Source organism: Balaenoptera ricei, chromosome 3 (genome assembly GCF_028023285.1).
Source record: "Balaenoptera ricei isolate mBalRic1 chromosome 3, mBalRic1.hap2, whole genome shotgun sequence".
Classification (NCBI taxonomy): Eukaryota; Metazoa; Chordata; class Mammalia; order Artiodactyla; family Balaenopteridae; genus Balaenoptera; species Balaenoptera ricei.
Window position 1 is genome coordinate 43,477,196 of NC_082641.1, and position 25,244 is coordinate 43,502,439.

Genomic DNA, 25,244 nt, shown 5'->3' on the forward strand with positions numbered 1-25,244 from the left:
GCCAAGAAGGCTGTGTCAGAGAGAGCTATATATAAAAAAGGACAGCTACCATTTCATGGAGTCTTTAGCCAGTACACCACGTGATCAACACATTATTTGGGGCAGGTTTCCTGCAAAGATGTGTACCTTAGCAAACTTTGGGGAAAATCTGATGAAGATAAAAAGGCAAAGATGCAAGGGCTTCCTGATAAGATAGTTTCCCCCTTCTGCTTCCCTGTTCTTATAGCACTGCACACATATCTGAAATATAGCATCTACTACCCTATATTGTAATTGTCATTAATTTTTATTATAAAAGAATCTATATATATGATATGAGGATATCAACTGGAAAGAAAATGTTCTCTGACACCCAAAAAGTAGTCAAGGTTAATAGTTCTTCTATCATGCTGGTATTTTAATTTTTCCACCTCTAAGTTGGTCCATACTACTAGACTATGAGACCCCTGAGGACAAGGACTGTGTCTTCTTCATCTTTGTATCCCCAATCCCCAGGACAATACCTGGTACATAGTAGGAACTCAGTAAATGTAGGTAAAAATAATCATGCTGTCTACAATTATTAAGTGCTTCTAGGTACTAGGCTCTGTGCAAAGCACAGTACATATATTATCTCACTTAATGTAGGTACAATCCTTTTCTTCATTTTATAGATAAGTAAATTAGTGCAGCTAGGTTACAACACTTTTCTTCTTTTTTTTTTGGTGGCGTTGGGTGTTCGTTGCCGCACGCGGGCTTTCTCTAGTTGAGGTGAGCGGGGGCTACTCTTCACTGCAGTGTGTGGGCTTCTCACTGCGGTGGCTTCTCTTGTTGTGGAGCACGGGCTCCAGTAGTTGTGGTGCACACGTGGGATCCTCCCGGACCAGGGCTTGAGCCCGTGTCCCCTGCATTGGCAGGCGGATTCTTAACCAATGCGCCACCAGGGAAGTCCCTACAACATTTTTCATGGTTACACAGTGAACAGTTGGTGAAGTCAATATTCAAACCAAAGACTTTCTGGCTCCAAATTGCATGCCCTTAGCTACTACAATGGAGAGCTAACCAGTTTCTAATACATTTGTGTCATAGTTAATAAACAATAGTAAAGAAAAAGGTGAAAGAGAGGTAACAAGTTTTGAGTAACAAATGATACAATAAAGCACACATATAGATGCAAGAGAAATACTATAATCAGAAAAGTTCTATTTCACAGTAGTATAAATGTACATTCAGTGGAACTAGGTCAAGAGTTACACATCTGGGGACTTACCTGGTGGCGCAGTGGTTAAGAATCCGCCTGCCAATGCAGGGGACACAGGTTCGAGCCCTGGTCTGGGAAGGTCCCACATGCCACGGAGCAACTAAGCCCGTGCGCCACAACTACTGAGCCTGCGCTCTAGAGCCGGTGCTCCGCAAGAGAAGCCACCACAAGGAGAAGCCCGTGCACCACAATGAAGAGTATCTCCTGCTCACCACAACTACAGAAAGCCCACGCATAGCAATGAAGACCAACACAGTCAAAAATAAACAAATAAATAAATTTATATATTAAAAAAAGAGTTACATATCCGTTTTCATCTGAAAATACTCTAAGGAACAGAAATGATATTTTAATATAAAAAGCAGCTGAGGTTTAGCACAATTCTGGGAAACATGCCACCTATGAAGAGCATGCACACATGTGGGCTTTGCTATTCTCTGGCTTGAACGCAAGCCATCACTATTCTAGGCCTCTTAAAAGCCTGTTTAATGGAAAATGGTGGAAAAAAACCATCTTTTAGAAAATGAGGCTCAAAGTAAAAAAATATTTAAAAACAGGCAAAAGTGACCATATGAACTGGTAATGTGTCAAGAATCCTACACATTAATAAGGTAACTTATTCTGCCTCACAAATAAGCAGTGGCTAGCAGGGCTGGCAGTAGAGAACTAATGACAGGAAGAATGACAACTGGGACACAAGTGGGTCTAGGAGCACATTCTGTTTCTCAAATACGTTTTATAATCTATCTGTTCCACGTACTGTTCATAGTGAAAATACTATCCAGTGGAGCATTTACTAAGAAAATGACAGACCTACCCCAAACATTTACATAAAAACTTCTGCTGATGTATATAGTTAAGTAAACTACACAGATTCATAAGAAGCAAGAAGTGAATAATAAATTAAGATATAAGGCATCTCAAATAGTTTTTAAAGAAGTAAGCAGGGCATAAAACTAAACAAAGATAGGCAAAACAAAACAAAAAAAGCACGATATAGGTTCTGATTCAAACATGATGAGGAAATTCCAACAAGATGAGGAAATACCATATCCAGGATGGTTATAAAGAATATATATTCTGATGATAAGAAATGAGTTGGATGATCTTCAACTCTACAACTTTTTTTTGGTAAGGTATGCCTTGCTAAAAATAGAAATTATATCTCATTTAGTTATACATATAAAAAATTATGTTTGGTGGAAAAAAACCCATGAAATTAAGTCAAATTTGGAAAACCTGGAAGATCTGAGCACTACACCTGTTTAGGCGCCTCACTGTTCTCCTTCACAAATGTCTTTAGATCCACGTCCAACTATAGTCTATATAGAAGAGAATGAGGCCTTTTTTATTCTTATATCTTCTTTTCTATTTTCAAGCTTTTTTTTTTTACTGATCTGTGAATGACTAACTCAACATCAACATTAAGAATTCAGAGTTCCTGACAAACTTCATATTTTCTGACTTAAATCTCAAGAAAATATTGTATCATGATATTAACAAAACATCTGTGAGTCAAATTACTTACTGAAACCTGATTAAAAGTACAATCATTAAATAAATCAAATGACAAAGTTTTTCTCAGAATATAGTACCCATTTAGCTTAATTTATGCAATATATAAGTATAGTCAAAAGGAGAGTGTTTATATTTACAAGTATTTAAAATGTTTAGAATTTTGCTGGCACACAGTGCTTCATAAATATTAGCTTTATCACTAGTAATTATTAATATTTTAAGAAGTTAACATGAAGTATAACTGATTTTTTGAAAACTGGGCCACATTTCATATACTAGTTTCAATCAATTAAGACAGTAAGAAGACATCATCCATTTCAACTTTTATTTTTAAGCCTTTAAAAAAATATTTTCCACAAGTGACAAAAGTTGAGTTACATTTCATTAGCTGAACCTCACATACTAGTTCTACAAAATGCTAGTCCCAAAGCTCAACAGAAACAAGAACTCATTTTATGGTATTTACATATGGAATACGGATTTCAAGGCCCATTGAGTGTTTCTGTAGGAAAGGCAGGCAGGACTCTTCCTATGTCCTTCGGGGACTATGAACAGGAACATTCATCTCTCTACCCAGTCTGGAGCTTCTCACACTGAGGAATGCACACCTTCAGGTAAACTGGTGTAACTTTCCAGCAAAGCTCTTCCTCTTAAGAATTTCCAGGAGCAAAGCTAAGTACGGACAGTCCTCTCTTTTCATGGTACTATGAGACTGTGAAGGCGCCTGGACACCTTTTTTGAGGAAGATGCCTTCGCAGCTGCAGCACAGCTGGGGTCGGTCTGCTCCTGCTCCTGCCTCACCGCTGTTTGCTCTCACCCAGGAACAGGTCAGTCAGGAAGCTGCGCTGCAGCAAAGCCTTGCAGATACTGGGAAGACCCCTTTAACACCTCACCAAGGGAGAATTACTCCATCCAGCCACAACATAAAATCTCTGGAGAAGGGATGTGCTGACTCGATCAGAGGCACAAAGGAAAAAAATCTAAAAGCGAAAGGACCAGTTCAGACGCCAACCAAGACTCTGGGAGTCACTACAAGAAAAACTCTTAGAGATGAAGGTTCTAAGACTCTAAGATTTTTCAAAGTTGGTTCCAGATGAAGATCTGTAAGTGATTCATTGACTTGTACAGTCTTTCAGAGATTGTTAAGCAGATTACTTCCACCAGTATTGAGCAGTTGAAGTCACCATTGCAGATGCTTATATCAACTATTTTAATAGATTAATGGTTGTTAAAAAAAATGACCATGCAGTGCGATCATAATAATCAACGGGAAAAATTATGATTGTTCCATGATGCTTCCTCTTTCTCACGGTATAATTGTAAGAGCAAACTTCTTTTCTATGCTTTGGTGAACTGTCATATTCCTTTCTTCTAAGTTTTCATCAGCTTCCAACATTTCATTTTTTGTGCTTTCAATGTTGTGAAGTATCGCTAAGAATTCCTTCAATGTGAAGTTTTTTGATAGCGTTACTTCCTCTGGGACATCTTCATCCTTTTCATCACAACCACTTTCCTCATTCATGTTGGTAAGTTCACCTTCCCTAAGTTCCTCTGGCTGCATACCTAGAGTCTCTCGAATGGCAGCAGTGTCAACATTTCCACAGTCAAATATGTTTGATTCAAATTTCATTTCCAGCATTATTACTTTTTGTTTCATTTCTGCACTTTTGTGTTTGTTTGCCAATTTCCTCGATTCTCCATTTTTGTAAAATATAATGTGGGTTTACCACCTGGTGACAAGGAGGCAACTGAACTATCTGCTTTGTCCTCTGGGTGTAACGTGAATAATAGATGGGCAGTGACCAACCTCTGACAGATTTTGAAAGAAGTGGTGTGACTGAATAACTAATCATGCTGTGCATCTGTAATTTATGGAGTGATTTATGAACTGAAGGGCTAGCAGTTACTACTTTATGCAAGTACTCATAGTTCAAATCCTGTGGCAACCTAAATTTGAACCATGTGGTTAGGGTGTACTGACATAATTTAACTAAGCCATAGTAACTGAAATTCATGCATATGGGAGCTGTGCAAAGCGAAGTCTGCCTGTAATTTAACTCATTATTTTCAGACTGTTTTCTAGTAAGACAAACTAATTATGAGCACAATAAAAATATGCATGAGTGTTTAAGATAAAACATGAGAGTTCACTGAAATTGTGTTCTTCACCCCTAGATACCCAGGGTATACAAGGTGTTCTTCTCTGTCATTAAGGGGACTTTGGTGGTAAAGTTTGAGAAACACAGCCTTATGGATAGAATGACCCAATATACATGAGAATCCAACTTCACAAAATGTGTTTCTGTGGTACTTGGTCTAAGCTGGCATAGTTGATAAGGATAGATAGGTGATTTGGCTGACACCAAGGTATACACTGTTAATGACATACACTATTTCCTGTAAAGATAAAATAGATATTTTCCACGTATCTCTAAACTTCCTAAACATGTGGTATGCAGCTTAGTTCAAGTGGCAATGAGTCAGGAAATTTGTGAAGGAGAGGAATTTAAGAGTAAAGGCCATAAAGTATATCCTCAATTTTCCCTCTACACCCCAAAGTTCCAAATGATTATTTAGGATAGTAACATTTTCTTCCTATTCCCTCAAAAGATTTAAAACTGTTTATGACAAAAATACAATAAGACTAAACATTTCCAAAATAAAAACCCTATCTAAAGTGTGAGGGATACAGGGAAAGATAAAAGCTCTAAAAATACATTTGCCTAAGAAAAGTTATAGAAAAAGATAAGAGGACTTAATACTTTAAGTTTTCTAAAAGTCAAAGCAAAAATAGAAACAAGAATAGTTATATGACCCTTATTGTCAAACAATGAGTTTATTAAGAGAAACTTTTTCCTAGCCTTGAACACAGAAAATTTTCTCTCCACAGTCTTTGTATAAAGGATGTTGAGCAATTTAACAAAGACTATCCCAATTACAGTTCTTAATAAACAGTGAAGCAACATTCTGCATATGGCTTTCTTGTATTTCCCTGAAACCTTGGTAAAAAGCCACTTTTAACATTAAAATCTAGTGCAGTGATGAGAGAAGAGAGAAAGAAATAACTGATGTGGTTCAGTTATATATTTTTCTGAGACTCTAACATTAATATCATAGGAAGAAATCTTGGAGAAGACTTAATATGTTCTCATTGCAAAACAAATTTAAAGGCACTAGAAAAAATCTGCGGGATACTCTCTCCTGTTAACAGAAAGATCCACAGTTTGTAAACGTCAGGAAAGCAAGGGTAAGAGAGGTAGAAAAGCTAAAAACTTCTAGCCCCTACTAAACACCAGGTCATGTTAAACGCTTTTCCTATTTTATAATATTTGATTATGATTAAAAACTTCATAGGTAGGTATCAAATTAGGCTACTTTTATATACAAAGAAAATGAAATTTGAAGATGACCAAGTTAGGAAGTTGGGAAAAATCAAGATTTACTCAATTTCAACACCACTCACAGGTAATATGCCAGTTGTATGTAACCAGGTAACAATAAAGATGAAAATGGAAGAGCTTGACTTATATTCTTGCCCTAATTTGAGACCTAACTTCCTTCTACTTAGAAAGGCCCTCATAATGACTCTGCCAAACATTACTTGAAGACTTCTCATAATCCCCAGGCACAGTGAACTCTTCTTTCATTTGTATTTCAGTAACAATTGTATAGACTCCTATTAGAACTTTTTGTTTACATGGTTAGAAGCTATCAAATTGAATTCAAATTGTACAAATAAGGCCACAGGTAACTGGTTAAATTTTGCTTCCTTTGGGTTTAATTTGCTCTTCTTTTTTCCAGTGTCTCAACATAGAAGGTTAGGTTATTGATTTGAGATATTCTTTTCTAATGTAGGTGCTTACAGCTATAAATTTCCCTCTAAACATTGTTTTAGCTGCATCCCATATATTTCAGTATGTTGTGTCTTCATTTTCAGTAATCTCAAAGTACTTTTCTAATTTTTCTTGTGATTTCTTTCTTGACTCATTAGTTATTTAGGAGTATGCTGTTTAATTTCCACATATTTGTCAATTTCCCAAATTTCTTTCTGTTATTGATTTCTAACTTCACTGTGGTCAAAGAACATACTTGGTATGATTGCAGTCCTTCCAAATTTATTGACTTGTTCAGTGACTCAGCATATGGTCTATCTTGATAAATGTTTCATGTGCATTTGAAAAGAATGTGCATTCTACTGTTGTTTGAGAGAAGACTTTTATAAATGTCAATTAGATCAAGTAGGTTGATAATGTTTTTCATGTTTTCTATATCCTTACTTATTTTCTATTTGTTCTATCAATTATTAAGGGAGGGGTGATGAAATCTCTAATTATAATTGTGGATTTGTTTACTTCTTGCAGTTTTGACAGTTGCTGTTTCATTTACTTGGAAACTCAGTCACTTGGTGCATACATGTTTAGGATTATTATGTCTTCTTGATGAATTGATCCTTAAAGATCATCATATAATGTTCTTCGTTATCTCTGGCAGTACTCCTTGTTCTGAAGTCTACTTTGATATTAAAACAGCCTCTCTTGGGGCTTCCCTCATGGCGCAGTGGTTAAGAATCCGCCTGCCAATGCAGGGGACATGGGTTTGATCCCTGGTCGGGGAAGACCCCACATGCTGTGGAGCAATTAAGCTGGTGCACCACACTACTGAACCTTTGCTCTAGAGCCCACGAGCCAAAACTACGGAAGCCCGTGCGCCTAGAGCCTGTGCTCTGCAACAAGAGAAGCTGCCGCAATGAGAAGCCCACGCATCACAACAAAGAGTAGCCCCCGCTCACCACAACTAGAGAAAGCCAGTGCGCAGCAATGAAGACCCAACACAGCCAAAAATAAACAAATACAAAACAAACAAACAAAAAAACCCCCAGCCTCTCCACCTTTCTTATGTTTAGTGTCTGCATGGTATATTTTTAAAGTAAATTTCTTGTAGACAGCACATAATTACGTTTTGTTTTTTAATCAGACTGACAATCTCTGTCTTTTAGTTGTAGTCTTTAGACCATTTTTAATGTAATTATCTATACTACTCGGTTTGAATCTATTATCTTTCTGTTTGTTATCTATTTGTCCCATATATTCTCGTTTCCTTTTTCCTGTTTTCTTTTAGATTACTTGGGTATTTTTAAAGATCTTATCACCACTATTTGCTATTATCTGTACATCTTTTTTTTTTTTTTTTTTTTTAGTGACTGCTCTACAGTAAACTATGGCCCATGGGTGAAATCTAGACCACTGTCTGTTTTTGTAAATAAAATTTTCTTGCAACACAGTCACCACCCACTTGTTTACATATTATCGTTACTTTCATGCTACAATAGCAGAGCTGGGTCATTGTAACCACATGGCCCACAAGGCCTAAAATATTTACCACCTGAACCTTTACAGAAAAGTTTGCAGACCACTGTTTTGTAGTTTAAATTTAAAAATTAATATCTGGTAACAAAAGTCAATTCCTCAGGTAATTACTCACATTGTTTTCTTGGTTCTTGTTGTTCTTCAAGAGGGTGATAATACAATTATGAATAAAGAAAGCAAGGGTAAGCACCCCAGTCAGCTGTGGAAACTGAAATCTTATCTCTAGGAGAAAAAGAGGGGGAAAAAAACACATTAAAACTGACAGTTGGAAAATGAATATTAGTAGCTGAAAGTTGATTACTAAAAATCAGTTGTCTCTGTTTTGTCCAGGGAATAAGAATATTAAAATGTCTTTACAAAGTTCCTCAAGGCTAACATTATACTAACAAATACTTGAAAAGGGAGAGAAAAGGAATCAAGAAATGACTACTCTGTGAAGGTACTTTATATCAGTTATTTCTGTTTGAGGTCATACAACTAGTATGTGGCAGAGCAAGATCAAATTCAGGGTGTGTCTGATTAAAAAATGGGCAGAACACTATGGAGAACAGTATGGAGGTCCCTTAAAAAACTAAAACTAGAACTACCATTATGATCCAGCAATCCCATTACTGGGCATATACCCTGAGAAAACCATAATTCAAAAAGAGTCATGGACCACAATGTTCATTGCAGCTCTATTTACAATAGCCAGGACATGGAAGCAACCTAAGTGTCCATCGACAGATGAATGGATAAAGAAGATGTGGCACATATATACAATGGAATATTACTCAGCCATAAAAAGAAACGAAATTGAGTTATTTGCAGGGAGGTGGATGGACCTAGAGTCTGTCATACAGAGTGAAGTAAGTAAGTCAGAAAGAGAAAAATAAATACCGTATGCTAACACATATATATGGAATCCAAAAAAAAAAAAAAAAGTAGTTCTGAAGAACCTAGGGGCAAGACAGGAATAAAGATGCAGATGTAGAGAATGGACTTGAGGACATGGGAGTGGGAAGGGTAAGCTGGGATGAAGTGAGAGAGTGGCATGGACATACATACCCTACCAAATGTAAAATAGACAGCTAGTGGGAAGCAGCCACATAGCACCGGGAGATCAGGTTGGTGCTTTGTGACCACCTAGAGGGGTGGGATAGGGAGGGTGGGAGGGAGATGCAAGAGGGAGGAGATACGGGGATATATGTATATGTATAGCTGACTCACTTTGTTATACAGCAGAAACTAACAAACCATTGTAAAGCAATTATACTCTAATAAAGATGTTAAAAAAACTAAAAAAAAATGGGCAGAAGACCTGAATACACATTTTTCCAAAGAAGATACAAAGATGGCTAACAGGCACATGAAAAAATGATCCACATTGCTAATCATCAGAAAAGTGCAAATCAAAACCACAATGAGATACCACCTCACATCTCACGCAAAATGGCTATCATCAAAAAATCTATAAATAACAAATGTTGGCGAGGATGTGGAGAAAAGAGAACCCTAGTACACTGCTGGTGGGAATGTAAATTTGTGCAGTCAATGGAAAACTAAAAAATAGAACTACCATATGATTCAGCAATTCCACTGCTGGGTATTTATCTGTAGAAAATGAAAACACTAATTTGAAAAGATAATGCACCCCAATGTTCATAGCAGCATTATTTACAATAGCTAAGATATGGAAACAATCTAAGTGTCCATCAACAGATGAATGGATAAAGACGATATGGTATATATATGTATAATGGAACATTACTCAGCCATAAAAAAAAGAACGAAATTCTGCCATTTGAAGCAACATGGATGAACCTAGAAAGTATTATGCTTAGTGAAATAAGTCAGATAGAGAAAGACAAATAGTATATGTTATCACTTATACATGGACTCTAAAAGATAAAACGAATGAATAGAACAAAACAGAAACAGACTCACAGCTATAAAGAACAAACTAGTGGTGAACCAGTGGGTAGAAGAAAGGGAGGAAGGGCTAGATAGGGGTATGGGATTGAGAGATACAAAGTACTATGTATAAAATAAATAAGCAATGAGGATATATTGTACAGCACAGGGAAATATAATCATTATTTTGTAATGGAGTACAAATATATTGAATCACTACACTGTACACCTGAAACTAATATAATATTGTAAATCAACTATACCTCAATAAAAAAAAATTCAGGTGTCTGACTGAATTTGTCTGACTCTAAAGTCCTTCCTCTTCTATTACTTGAATTTGCCAGAAAAATACTTAGAAAAGTAATCAGGGAAGGGAGAATTTGTCATTTAACATTCTTCAATGGCTAATCTAAAATGCATTGCTTAAAAATACTGGAAATAATTTAAATGTCTACATAGAGGGGAATGACTAAACTATGATGCAGTTGCTCAGTGGTATATATTATGCAAGAATCATGTTCCAGAGAAAGATTTTATGCTACAGCAAATGTTCATAAGTCAAATAGCATGTATAATACAATTTTACTTTTATTTTAAAAAGTGTGTGTATGTGAAAAAAAAAAAAAAAAAAAGACTGTAGAGATAGCCACAAAGTGTAAATAGTGGTTATCTCTGGTTAATGGAATTTATTGTAAATTAATCACTTACCTATATTCTCTAAATTTTCTACAATAAACACAATAAACATAAAGTTACTTTGAAATAAGAATAATAAAATAACATTTTAAAAGCACTGCCAATTTTTGTCTTTAAGGTTTGCTAATATAAAAATGAAAAAATTTCTTTTATGTAGAAAAAGACTATGATTTACTCAAAAACAGTGCTGCATCTAGGCAAAGGAGGTGGCAAAGTGGAGGACAACCCATCACAAGTGATTCCTTAGTGTAAAAAGTAGGAATGAAAAAAAAGCCCCCTGGCTTTTTACCATAATATTTTAGGAAAGGAAGTGAGAACAACTAAGAATCAAGCAGTAGCTCTAAAAGAAATCAGAAAGTAAGATAAAAAAAATTACATACTTTTGTTTTATATCAAGTTTTTTGTCTGCTAGCTTTCATCTGAATTTTTATCTGTGGAAGCAATTCAAAATGTATTTTTCTTAGGAAAAGTCTCTCCTTCTTCTGTCTATAATCTTTTAAAATTTTACATGTCAGCAACAAAGTAAAATGTGGGGGCAATTCCCACTTCTGTTTTTTAAAAAACTCTTAAATTGGGAATAGAAGCATACTTTTTTTTTTTTTGACATTCTGCACAAAGTGTAAAGGGTCTTCTTTTTATTATGTGTTACATAGGCAAAATTATTTAAATCAATAAATTTTTAAGGAATTTCACATGTTCTGATTCTTTCCACTGCCAATCACCTTAGTTCCTCCAAAGTCATAATCTTCAAGATAAGATAGCCCTTTCAAAAAGAAGTTTTACTCAATCCACAGTTATCATGTCAGTCAATCCACAATTCTTTCAGTTGGGCTTCTTTGATCCAGTGGAATATGGATACACTTCAAAATTCCCCACCTGTAATCTCTGGGATCCAATTTCCTCAAGCAATTTACTTTAGGACCATGTTTAGGGTCAGGAGATGGATCTGCCTGGTTCTGAATTTTAGACACCCTCTAAACATGCATTAAGTTCAAATCATATTCACTCCTAAGCTATCACACCCTAGAACAGTACAGATCGTTGGGATATGCCAATACCTAAGATAAAAAAAGAGTTTGACTGTTAGGTTTTTCAGTTTATTTAGCAGCTCTGTCTTGTAGTTCTTTCCCATGGATCTAACACATAGTTCTATGAGTAAAGGAAACCACATAGTTACTCTGTGAAGTGCTTCCAATGATATAGGTTTATAGAAAAAGCCCCATAGGGATAGACCTCAACAGAAGGATACTTTCTCAACAAGAAAAAGAATGATCATTTCAGATCAACAGTTAGCACTATATTTATATAATTATATAGAGCCCCAAATTTTGGGGAAGATGATAGAATTATTATTTATATATGACAGGCCTAACTCAAGAAATAAGAAAAATCTCAAATAAATGGTCTAATTTTACACTTAAAGAAACTAGAAAAAGAAGAACAAATGAATCCCAAAGTTAATAGAAGGAAGAGAAATAAAGATCAGAGTGGAAATAAATGAAAATAGAGACTAAAAAGACAATAGAAAAGATCAATGAAACTAAGAGCTGGCTTTTTTTGAAAGATAAAACAGACAAACCTTTAGTTAGATTAAAAAAAAAAAGAGAGGACTAAAATAAATAAAACTATAAATGAAAGAGGAGACATCACAACTGATAAAACAGAAATATTACAAAGGATCATGAGGCTACTGTGAACAATTATATACCAACAAATTGGACAATCTAGAAGAGCTGGATAAATTCCTAGAAACATACAACCTACCAAGACTGAATCATGAAAAAACAGAAAATCTGAACAGATCAGAGATTGAATCAGTAATCAAAAACCTCCCAACAAACAAAAGTCCAGGACCAGATGGCTTCATTGTGAATTCCACCAAACATTCAAAGAAGAATTAATACCAATCCTTCTCAAACTCTTCCAAAAAATAAAAGAGAAATGAACACTTCCAAACTCATTTTACAAAGCCAGAATTACTCTGATACCAAAGCCAGACAAAGACACGCAAGAAAAGAAAATTATAGGCCAATGTCCCTGATGAACACAGATACAAAAATTCTCAACAAAGTATCAGCAACCCAAATTAAACAATACATTAGGACTTCCCTGGTGGCACAGTGGTTAAGAATCTACCTGCCAAAGCAGGGGACACAGGTCCAAGCCCTGGTCCGGGAAGATCCCACATTCCATGGAGCAACTAAGCCCATGCGCCACCACCACTGAGCCTACGCTCTAGAGCCTGCCAGCCACAACTACTGAAGCCTGTGTGCCTAGAGCCCATGCTCTGCAACAAGAGAAGCCACCGCAATGAGAAGCCCGCACACCACAACGAAGAGTAGCTCCTGCTCACCACAACTAGAGAAAGCCTGTGCGCAGCAACAAAGACCCAACGCAGCCAAAAATAAATAAATAAAATAAATAAATTAAAAAAATACATTAAAAGGATTACATACCATTATCAAGTGAGATTTATTCCAGGGATGCAAGTATGGTTCAATGTGTACAAATCAATCAATGTGATACACCACATTAACAAAATGAAGAATAAAAATCATATGATCATCTCAATGATGCAGAAAAAGCATTTTACAATATTCAACATCAATTTATAATAAAAACTCTCAACAAACTGGGTATGGAGGGAATGTATCTCAACATAATAAAGGCCATATATGACAAACCCAGAGCTAACATCATATTCAATGGTGAAAAGCTGAAAACTTTTCCTCCAAGATCAGGAACAAGACAAGGATGCCCACTCCTGCCACTTTTATTCAACACAGTATTGTAAGTCCTAGCCAGAGCAATTAGGCAAGAAAAGAAATAAAAGCCATCCAAATTTGAAAGGAAGAAATAAAACTGCCTCTATCCATGGAGGATATAATACTATATATGGAAAACCCTAAGGAGGCCACCAAAAAACTGTTAGAACTAATAGTCAAATTCAGAAAACTTGTGGGGTACAATTTCAACATACAAAAATCTGTTGTGTTTCTATACACTAATAACAAACTATGAGAAAGAGAAATTAAGAAAACAATCCCATTACAGTTACATCAAAAAGAATAAAATACCTAGAAATAAATTTAACCAAGGAGTTGAAAGACCTATAAACTAAAATCTATAAGACAATGATGAAAGAAAGTCACAAATGTAAAGTTATTCCATGCTCATGAATTGGAAGAATCAATATTGTTAAAATGTCCATACTACCCAAAGCAATCTATAGGTTCAATGCAATCTGTATCAAAATTCCAATGGCATTTTTCACAGAAATAGAACAAACATTCCTAAAATGTGTATTGAAACATAAAAGACCCCAAACAGCCAAAGCAATCTTGGGAAAGAAGTACAAAGCTGAAGGCATCACACTTCCTGATTTTAAATTATAATACAAGATATAGTAATCAAAACAGTACGGTAATGGCAAAGAACAGACATATAGATCAATGGAACAGAGTGCCCAGAAATAAACCCACACATATACAGTCAATTAATTTATGACAAAGGAGTCAAGAATACACAATGGGGAAAGGACAGTTTCTTCAATAAATGGTGTTGGAAAAATTGGGAGACACATGCAAAAGAATGAAACTGGACAAGTCTGGAGCTAAAAAAAAAAAAAAAAAAAAAGAATGAATGAAACTGGGCCCCTATATTAAACCATATACAAAAATCAACTCTAAATGGATTAAAGACTTGAATGTAAGACCTGAAACCATAAAACTCCTAGAAGGAAACATGGGGGGGAGGGTAAGCTCCTTGACATTGGTCTTGGCAGTGATTTTTTGATTTGACACCAAAAGCAAAGGCAACAAAAGCAAAAATAAACAAATGGGACTACATCAAACTAAAAGGCTTCTGCACAGTAAAGGAAACCATTAATGAAATGAACAGGCAACCTACAAAATGGGAGAAAATGTTTGCAAATCATATATTGGATAAGGAGTTAATAACCAAAATATATAAACAACTCATATAACTCAACAGCAAGAAAACAAACAACTCAATTAAAAAATGGGCAGAGGACTAAATACAGGCATACCCTGGAGATATTTTGCATTTGGTTACAGACCACTGCAATAAAGTGAATATTACAATAAAGGAAGTCACACGAATTTTTTGGTTTCCCAGTGCATATAAAAGTTACGTTTACAATATATTTAGTATATTAAGTGTGTAATAGCATTATGTCTAAAAAAATACATACCTTAATTAAAAATACTTTATTGCTAAAAAATGTCAAAAATCATAGATCACCATAACAAATATAATAATAATGAAAAAGTCTGAAAATTGTGAGAACTTCTAAAATGTGACACAGAGATAGGAAGTGAGCAAATGCTATTGGACAAATGGTGCTGAAAGACTTGCTCAATGCAGGGTTGCCACAAACCTTCAATTTGCAAGAAAACACAATATCTGCGAAGTGCAATAAATCGAAGTGCAATAAAATGAGGTATGCCTATAGGCTGTTATCCGAAGAAGACATACAAATGGCCAACAGGTACATGTAAAGGTGATCAATATCACTAATTATCAGGGGAGCACAAATCAAAAACAATGATAGTGCTTGCTCTGACAGCACATACACTAAAATTGGAACAATACAGGGGCTTCACCAGTGGTGCAGTGGTTAAGAATCTGCCTGCCAGTGCAGGGGACAGGGGTTCGATCCCTAGTCCGGGAAGATCCCACATGCCGCAGAGCAACTAAGCCCGTGTGCCACAACTACTGAGCTTGCGTTCTAGAGCCCGTGAGCCACAACTACTGAGCCTGCGTGCTGCAACTACTGAAGCCCGCGTGCCTAGAGCCTGTGCTCCACAACAAGAGAAGCCACTGCAACGAGAAGCCTGCACACCGCAACGAAGAGTAGCCCCTGCTCGCCGCAACTAGAGAAAGCCCATGTGCAGCAACGAAGACCCAACACAGCCAAAAAAAAAAAAAAGAAAAAGAAAATTGGAACAATACAGAAAATATTAGCATGGCCCCTGCACAAGGATGACACAATTCGTGAAGCATTCCATATTTTTTCAGTATCCTGTAATAAGCCATAATGGAAAAGAATATGAAAAAGAATAAATGTGTGTGTGTGTATAACTGAATCACTTTACTATACACCAGAAACTAACACAGCACTGTAAATCAACTATAATACAATAAAAAATTAAAAACAAAAACAAAACACAATGATATATCACACCTGTTACAATGGCTATCATCAAAAAGATAAGAGATAACAAGTGTTCTTAAGGATGTGGAGAAAAGGGAACCCTGGTGTATTGTTGGTGGGAACGGAAATTGGTGCAGCCACTATGGAGAATGGGATGGTGGTTGCTCAAAAATTTTTACATAGAACTACCATATGACCCAGCAATCCCACTTCTGGGTATATATCCAAAGGACTATCTTGAAGAGACATCTGCACTATGTTCACAGCAGCATTACTTACAATAGCCAGGATATAGAAACAACCTATAAGTCCATCAACAGAGGAAGGAATGAAGATGTGGTAAACATATACAATGAAATATTATTCAGCCATGAGAAAGGAAATCTTGCCATTTGTGACATGGATGGACCTTGAGGGCATTATGCTAAGTGAAATAAGTCAGACAGAAAAAGACAAATAGTGTATGATATCATTTATATGTGCAATCTAAAAAAGCTAAATTCATAGAAACAGAAACCAGAATCCTGGTTATCAGAGGCTGGGGAGGTGGGGGAAATGGGGAGATGTTGGCCAAAGAGTACAAACTTCCATTTATAAAATGAATAAGTTCTGGGGATCCAATGTATAGCATCATGATTATAGTTCATAATACTGCATTACTTGAAAGTTGCTAAGAAAGTAAATCTTAAATGTTCTCACCACAAAAAAGAAACGGAAATTATGTGATGAAGATGTTATCTAGTGCTATGGTGGTAATCGTTTTGCAATATATAAGTGCATCAAATAAACATGTTGTACACCTTAAACTTACACAGTGTTATATGTTAATTATATCTCAATAAAGCTGGGGGAAAAAAGAGTTCAAAGTAAGGGAGCTAGAAAGAAAATTTTATATAAATATATGTATGAAATCAACATCTTTCTTATATACCTATAATTGCTTAGAAGATATAGAGAAATTAAAGCATTCCATTCACAATAATAAAATAAGCATACATATTGTTAAAGGTATTCCTAGGCCATAACTAGGAATAACATTAATGTTAACATGACAAATTTATATTAAAATATTATAAAACTTCACTGTGGCAGCCACGTAAATGTACTACTCCGATATCCAAGTGAGAACCTGATGCAAGGCATGCAGTGAGCTGATAAACTCCAGCTGCAGCCTCTTTGGGCTGTGCTGACCTAATCAAGAAGTCACACTTTCCCTGGGCAGCTCCTAGCCAACGACTGAGCAAAGCAGAGTACTCGGGCCTGACCACTTTTGCCCAACCCTCGACTCCTCTGCAGGCAATCTTTGACAGAGCTTCACATTGGGTTGGCTAAGACTTTCTTCATCTATTCCTACCCAATCCTCCTCCTTTCCTTTTCTCCTTTCGCAGACCTGAGCTACAATGTGGTCTGATGTAGCTACCTACTCCTGCTCGCCCTCCCCTCTTTCATAAATGCTCCCCCACAAAATTTCTTGTACTTCTAACTCCATTTTGATGGCTGCTTACTGATATTGGAAGTTGTCTAAGAAAGCAGACAATGAGATGGGATTTGGGCATGGGATCAGTCATCACCCACCTCTGAGTTACCATGTCAGCAATGCTTTAGTGATATCCCAAGGTTCTAACAGTGTTTTCACTATCATTGCTTTTCTACAGATTCTGTTGATTCAAAGAGGCTACAGCACCTCTGACCTCAACTTACCTTTTATGAGGGTGGTATGTGACTGTAGCAGCTCCATTATGAATCCTATTTTTAGGCAGGGAATTATAGGACTACTCTTCCTCTACCCTATTGACCTAGGGACACAGAAGCCTAACTCTTAGTTCAGCCAATCCCAAATAAGGGAGAAGGAGGCTCTCATAGCCAACCAGAGTTATTTTTAGCTTAAAATAGAAGACTCTCCATGATCTGGCCTTTGCGTCTTTATCCGTGTCTCCTATTACTTCATCAATAAGTATTCTTTCACTTCAGCCATCCAAATTCTTGTAATTTCCTAAATGGGTCATGGTATCTCAGGCCTTAACCATTTCTTAAACATATTGATCCCTTGACCTGGCATAAACCCATTCCTCCAATTCTTCATTTAAAGAACTCCTTTTGGCCTTAAAATACTCTTATTAAGAACACTTCTCTGATTCTTCTTATTTACATGCAATTCCTCTATACTACTGTGTCTCTTGTATATCTTCATACTGTGATCATTAATTCGCAAAGCAGTCTTACAGCTCAACTGCAAGCTCCTGGACGGCAGTGGGCCATGTCTTTTTGGGCAATGCATGACACATAATCGGAGGCGTTCATTTATTTTCATAATAAAGGACTCTTGGCCACGAAAGTGGTCAACATTCTACTTTAATCTGTTCTTCAGAATGATTTTGCTTTTTGCTAAGATTTACTAGTTTTCGATAAGCTCTTTTCAATTTAGCTGATCTTTCCTGTCTTTTGGAGCACTCAACGTCTATTACTTCTAAGATGCCTCGTGAAGCAACTTGTTAGTTGATTCTTCTCTAATTAAGCCAGGTGATACCACTGTTGTTTCTAACCTGTCAAATTAGAGTGAGTGAATATCCAGCTTTTTCCAATTAACCAACAAAAACTCTGAGTAAATTTCTTGAAAACCTAAGATTATCTTTAATAGCTCTATTGAGATATAATTTACATACCTTTCACCTGTTTAAAGTGTACAGTTAAAAGTTTTTAGAATATTCCCAGAGTTGTACAAGCATCACCACAATACCTTACTCCTTTTTATTGCCAAATAATATTCCATTGTATGGATATACCACATTTATTTATCTATTCATCAGTGATAGATATTTGGATTGTTTCCACCTTTTGACTACTATGAATATTGCTGCTATGAACATTTGTGTACAAGTTTTTGTATGAAAAATATGTCTTTTAAAGAACCCAGACATTTATACCATGATCAATGTGTAGTAAATTAAAGAAGACAGATTCCTTCACAAAGTGGTTTTAAAGAAGCCCCAAACCTCCAATCATTCTCAAACTGCCTACTTTATTCCTCTGAGAAGTCATATTAAGAAAGGAAGTAAGCAGAGGGGGAGAAGATAATTGAATACATAAGACAGGTACTGAGAAAGTAAAAAGAACTCCTATAAATCAATATGAAAAAAATAGAAAATGGGCAAAAGACTTGAAAAGGCACTCGACAAAAGAGGAAATCCAAATTGGCAATGAACATATAAAAAGGTGTTAACTTCATTAGCCATCAGGGAAATGCAAATTAAAAGCACAATACCACTACACACCCACCAGCAAGGCTAGATGAAAAAGAAAACAGAAGTGTTGATGAAGACGTGGAACAACTAGACACTCAAACACTGCTGGTATGGACGTAAATTGGTACAACCATTTTGGAAAGCTGACTGGCAATATCTGCGAAAGTAGAATATATGCATACCCTTTGACCTACCAATTCCACTCCTAGGTTTATGCTCAAGAGAAAGCAGGCATTTATGTTCACCAAAAGATATGTAAGAGAATGAAGAGTGCTACAATAAACATAATGGTCGAAAATTGGAGACTACTCAAACGTCCCTTAATAGGAAAAAGATAAATTGTGGTATAGTTATAAAATGAAATACTAATGAGAATGAACAAACTACAAATGCACACAACAATATGGCTCAATATCACAATATAATGTTGACTGGAAGAAGCCAGACACAAAAGAATACATACTGTATATTCCAATTATAGTCAGTCAAAAAACAGACAAAATTAATCTTTGGGGTTAGAAGTTAGAACAGGTGGTTATCTCTGCAGGGAGACAGCGATTGGTAGGGAGAATGAGAGGGACTTCTGGGGTGCTAGTAATTTCTGGTTTTGATCTGGGTGCTGGTTATCTGGTTTGTTCAGTTTGTGAAAATTTTGTGAGACTTTACTTTCTGAAAATACCTTTGTTGTACTCTAACAGTTGAATGAGAGTATGGTGGGATTTAGAATTTTAAGTTAAAATAATTTATTCTGAGACCTTTGATGACACTTCTATTGCCTTCTAACTTTCAGAGTTGTTAAAATGTCTGATACTATTCTGATTCCAGACCTTTTGTACAGACTTGTTCTTTGTCCCTGAAAGCCCTTCTCTTTATCCCTGGTGTTGTAAAATTTCATAATGATGAGTTTTGGTGTGGGTCTTATTCACAATGCTGGGTATTTTGGGCCCTTACATCTAGAAACACATGCTCTTCAATTCTGGGGAAATTTCTTAAATTATTTCTTTGATAATTTCCTCACCTTCATTTCCTTTCTTCTCTATGAAACTATTTTTAGCTGGATATTGGGCCACCTGAATTAATTATCTATTTTCTCATCTTTTCTGTCCTATTTATTTTTTTCCTTCCTCCCTCCCTCTCTTCCTCCTTCCCCCCCTCACTTCCTCCCTCCCTCCCTCCCTCTTTCTCTCCCTCCCTTCCTTCCTTCTTTCTAACCATCCATCCATCTGTCCATCCATCCACCCATCCATAATTTCTAGTCTTTTGGGGAAGTTAGCTTTATCTTCCAAATTTTCTTTGAATTCTTAATTTCTATTACATATTTTATTTCTAAGATCAACTCCCCATTTTTCCTTCCTTGCTTGGCATCCAAATATTGTTTCATGGATATCACTGTCTTTTGTTACTTTGAGGATGTAATTTTTTGGAATTTTGCTTTTGTTCCTTCTTATTATTTTTCCCTTTAAATTCCTTTTTTATCTTTCTTTTTTTAAAAAATATTTATTTATTTATTTGCTTGTGCCAGGTCTTAGTTGCAGCAGGCAGGCTCCTTAGTTGTGGCATGTGAACTCTAGGTTGCGGCATGCATGTGGGATCTAGTTTCCTGACCAGGGATAGAACCCGGAACCCCTGCATTGGGAGCACGGAGTCTTAACCACTGCACCACCAGGGAGGTCCCCTTTTTTATCTTTCTTGTTTTATTTTTATGTAAGAGGTTTTCCACAAATATCTAGTGCTCTTTGTATGTTTGTTTATATTTAAAAGTGAAGCACTAAAAAAATGCATACTTAGTGGACATCTAAATGGTCTGATACAAGCAAGGTACCTGCCATTTATTTGGTAGAACCCGAATATCTGAGACTCTAGGTCTTTCCTCTTGGGCTTATCAGTTTCTCCTGAGAAGAATCCTCTATTATCCTATGCTATCAGCATTCTGGGAACCAAGGAATAAAGAAAAGAGAATTGGAGGGGTAGATGGTGGGGTATGGCCTCATCATTCAGCATATATGCTTTCACTTAACCTGTTTTAAGACTAGAGGCTTATTCCTACCCTTTTGCTGTATTTGGCAAACCCGAGTCCAGAGAGTGTCTGATTTAGTTTCTTCCATCTCTTGCTAGGTTGAAGAGGGAAGGGGGATGGATTATAGCTAATTATTCCTGATATAAACCTTCAAGGAATTCTCCCATTTTAAGCCCTTCTCCTTACCCTTGCTTTCAAAGTTAACCAATTTTCTCCAAACACTCAGGCTTTCAAGAATTGTGTAGTTCAAACTGGCCTCCTCTCTACAGGTACTTACATTTCAGCTTTCTCTGCTTTGCTGTCAGTTACCAACCATGTATCAGTTTTTGAGCTTCTAAAAATCTGTTGCTCTCTCTCATTTGCTATTGTCTCTTCTATAGAGTCTCTTTGTGTTTGTTGTTTACATTTATTTTTTTAATGTAAATGTTTTAATGGGATTTAAAAAGGAGTGGAGATAAACACATTTACTCTTAATAATTATTTATCGAGCACTCATTATATGCCAGAAGTATTATAGGCCTTGGAGACACAACAGTAATAGAGAAGTATAAAAAACAAAAAAAAACATTTCTTTTCTCAGAGAGCTAACATTCTAGTTAAGGGAGACAGATACACAGGTAAAAAAAATAATACAGGTATTTCTTACCATCTGAACTTTCACTACTCTCATTCAAGAACCAAACAGATTCGGAAACAGTTCTAGGTAAGTCTCTTGTTATCTTAACGTCTGCTACTATTTATCTGAAACTCAGGAGCTAAGTTGATTAGAATAACAGATATGCCTCAATATTCCAACTAGTCAGAATCAAGAACTTAATAGATTTAGATGACCAGGGATATCTGCATATAAGATTTGGTAGTGATGAGGGCTCTAAAGAAAATAAGGAACAAGAAGGAGGTGTGAGAATGGGCAGGAAGTCAGGGAAGACCTCTCTAACAATACCAACTATGTAGATACCTGAGAAAAAGACAACAACATTTCATGTACAGGGAATCCTAAGTGCAAAGATTCTGAGCTAGGAGTGTGCTTGGCATTTTTGTGGAACAGCAAGGAAGACAGTGTGGCTGGAGTGGACTGAATGAGTGGGAAAGTAATAGGGGATGAAATAAAAGAGGAAGCCAGGAGTCAGATCATATAGGGCCTATGGACTGTGACAAAGACTTGTCTTTATTCTGAATGAGTTGGGAAACCATTAGAGGCTTTTGAAGGTTGTGTTTCAAAAACACCACTCCTAGGTGTAGAACAGATCACGGAGAAGGAGACAAAGTGGAAACAGTGAGACTAGTTATGAGGCTACTGCAATAATCTGGCTGAGAGATTAGAAGCTTAACATAATTCTTTTTGGTGGAAATGGTAAGAAGTAGTCAGATTCTCAATTTATTTTACAAGTAGAAAATAGATTGTGCAGATATGGGGGGTGGAAAGGAAGAACAGTCAAGTATGACTCCAAAGAGTTTGGCCTGATCAAGTGGTAAATTGGTGCTACCATTTTCTGAGAATGAGAAGCCTGGGAGAAGAGCAGGTTAAGCAGGCTGTTGGGAGGGGGTGGATGAGGAAGAAAACAAGTATTTGATTTGTGTAAATTAAGTATACAAAATGGACATCCAAGTGGAGATGTAGAAGGGGCAGGTAGATATATGAGTATGGATTTCAGTGGAGAGATCTGGGCCAGAGATAAAAAAAATTGGGACTAGTCACCATATAGCGTGGTGGCTAGATGACATTATTTAGGGAATAAAGGTAGAGAGAAGAGGGGTTTGTGTACTAAACCCTGGATGACTCTATCATTTAGAGGTCAGAGATATGAGAAGGAACAGTTATGTAGAAGAATCAAGAGAGAATAGGGTTTTAGAAGTTAAATAAAGAAAGTATTTTAAGATGGAAGGAGTGAACAAATGTGCCCCATGCTGCTGACAGGTTTAGTAAGAAGAGGTGTGAGATTTGGTCATTGAGTTTGGAAGGATGCAGTCATTGGTCATCAGTCAGTGGAGTGATTGGAGCAAAAGTCTAACAGAAGTGAGTTCAAGGCAAAATGGAAGGAGAAGTGGAGACAGTGAGCACAGACAACTCTTACAAAGGTTTTTCTTTAAAGGGAAACAATAGCTAGAGGGGAATGCGGGGTCATATGAGTTTTTGTTTTTAGATTGGGACATAGGTTTGTATACTGGAAGGAATAGTTCAGTAGGAAAAATCTGATGATACATGATTAAAAAAGAAAGAATAACTGCAAAAGTGAAGTCCCTGAGGAGGCAGGAAAGGATAGGATGAAATACATGAGTAGGTTTTTCTCATTATTTTTCCAGTTACCTGGGAAGAAGGGTGATGGGATTTACCGAACTGAAAAATAACTTTTTAGAAACAAGAGTACATAAAGATTCAATTAGAACTAGAAGTTTATGAGAATTCTTCATCAGGACGGTAAAGATTCACACCCTCCAATTCTCTGATTTTTAATTAGCCTTTACTGAAAAAGATTTATGATATATTTTCTTTCTTAAGAAATTCTTCAATCACAATAAAGTAATTTCAGGACCACAGGTATTTACATGAACCTCTTTTAGTCCTCATGATTCTCCCCTCATATCATTTAGAAATGAAGTAAAGTGAAATAAATGGCTTGATATCTATTTAGGTATATTCCCTTTTCCATCTTTTAAATAACTATTTATACTCTCCATTTCTCCCATATTTATCTCTAATGTCTTATCATTAGCAGAAATGTTCATCACTAAGCCTCAATATAAATCAATATGGATCTACTTTTAGAAAATAATATCCTAGACTATTTTTATTAATCAATGGAAGAACTAGTTTAAAGTTGCTATTTTCATCACTGTCCAATTTTAAATACAATCTGTGAGAGAAGATGCTTTGCAAGCCCCAGTACTTCCTTTATCCTGAATTTACACTGACTTTTTAGTCTTTGTGGGCTTCTAATAGATATTAAAAAAATCAAAGCTGATGCAGCCAGATGATCTGAAAACAAGTAACCATGGTAACATAAATACTACCTTCCAATGACCACCAACTCAGCACACCTGGAAAACTCAGGAATGTTGTAACAAAAGAAACAAAAGGGGTGGTAGACAACTATATTTGCAGGCTTTAGAGACTAACACCAGAAACTGAATAGAGATTTGAATTCTAGACTGCCAGAATCAACAGTTGAAGATTGGAAAGAAAGCAGTCTTTCTAAACCAACAACAGAATTCTGTACTACGTTCCCCTTATTATTAGTTTTTAAGATACGAGCGTAATAGTTACTTCCATTTTTTAGTCTGTTTCCTCATTTAGCATTATCCATTCATTGCTTCATGGTGCTTCTATCATGTCCAAAATCCTCTAAATTTGGGTGAAACTTAAGAAATTGCCAAGTTATAGCCATGGGGAAAAAATTTGGGTGAAACTTAAGAAATTGCCAAGTTATAGCCATGGGGAAAATAAAAAGGTGGGAAAGAATACTTAATAATCACCACCCTAATTAGCCTGAAAAACAGCAATATTAAAAGAAAAAAACCCATAAGGGGAACAATGATGTTAATTACCAGTATTATTCACATGTATTTATCACTGACTGTGTTCTAAGTCTCTGAAATTCTAGGGGTATGTTTCCTCAGAGAAAGTCTAGAGAATGAGTTCTTGATTTGTCAATTGCATTGTGACTTTAACTCCCAAGCAGAAATGACAAAGCGTACTGGTTAGCCCTAACTGCAAGAAAACCACAGTAATTTCAACTGTACTCCTGTTTTTAGCTTAACAGCATTAATAAAAGTGTTCATCATAAAATCTACCAATACTTGTTTTATAGTAACAATAGTTAACTGAAGATCACATTATTGTAATTTATTAATTCTTTACTTGGGACAAATAGCTCACCTGGGACAAAAAATTCTGTTGGCATAAACCAATGAAACTCCAAATGAAATCCCAAGCGAATAGCCTTCAAGGTGACAAGAAAAATCAAGTAGAGAACGGACACTGTGCCTGTAAAGAAAAATTCAGAAACCATTTATCAAGTTTGTTTTACAGACTATTTCAAAATCAAGTTTTGTTTCTACATTCTCAGCATAGTTTGGAAAATTATTACCTTTGTTG

At 36.1% G+C, this 25,244-nt stretch overlaps 1 protein-coding gene, 1 non-coding gene and 2 pseudogenes across 8 annotated transcripts in view; 2 read left to right on the forward strand and 2 right to left on the reverse strand.

The window, feature by feature from the left end:
• The window catches only part of SLC38A9 (solute carrier family 38 member 9), a 104,056-nt gene that overhangs the window by 15,878 nt on the left and 62,934 nt on the right, over nucleotides 1–25,244 (reverse strand). For all 7 annotated transcript variants that reach the window (XR_009502312.1, XM_059916386.1, XM_059916387.1 and 4 more), the window contains 2 exons: nucleotides 25,026–25,133; nucleotides 8,240–8,346 (listed from right to left, as the gene is read on the reverse strand). Coding sequence is in view for 6 of the 7 variants with exons in the window: in XM_059916386.1 (XP_059772369.1) it covers nucleotides 8,240–8,346; nucleotides 25,026–25,133 (215 nt within the window). In the remaining variant the exon portion in view is untranslated. The remainder of the gene's footprint in view (nucleotides 1–8,239; nucleotides 8,347–25,025; nucleotides 25,134–25,244) is intronic.
• On the forward strand, nucleotides 3,505–4,018 carry LOC132362046 (small ribosomal subunit protein uS10-like; annotated as a pseudogene).
• LOC132364214 (small nucleolar RNA SNORA18) lies at nucleotides 11,822–11,952 on the reverse strand. The gene has a single exon (XR_009502760.1). It is a non-coding gene; the product is annotated as a small nucleolar RNA SNORA18 (small nucleolar RNA).
• LOC132364177 (U6 spliceosomal RNA) lies at nucleotides 15,666–15,749 on the forward strand (annotated as a pseudogene).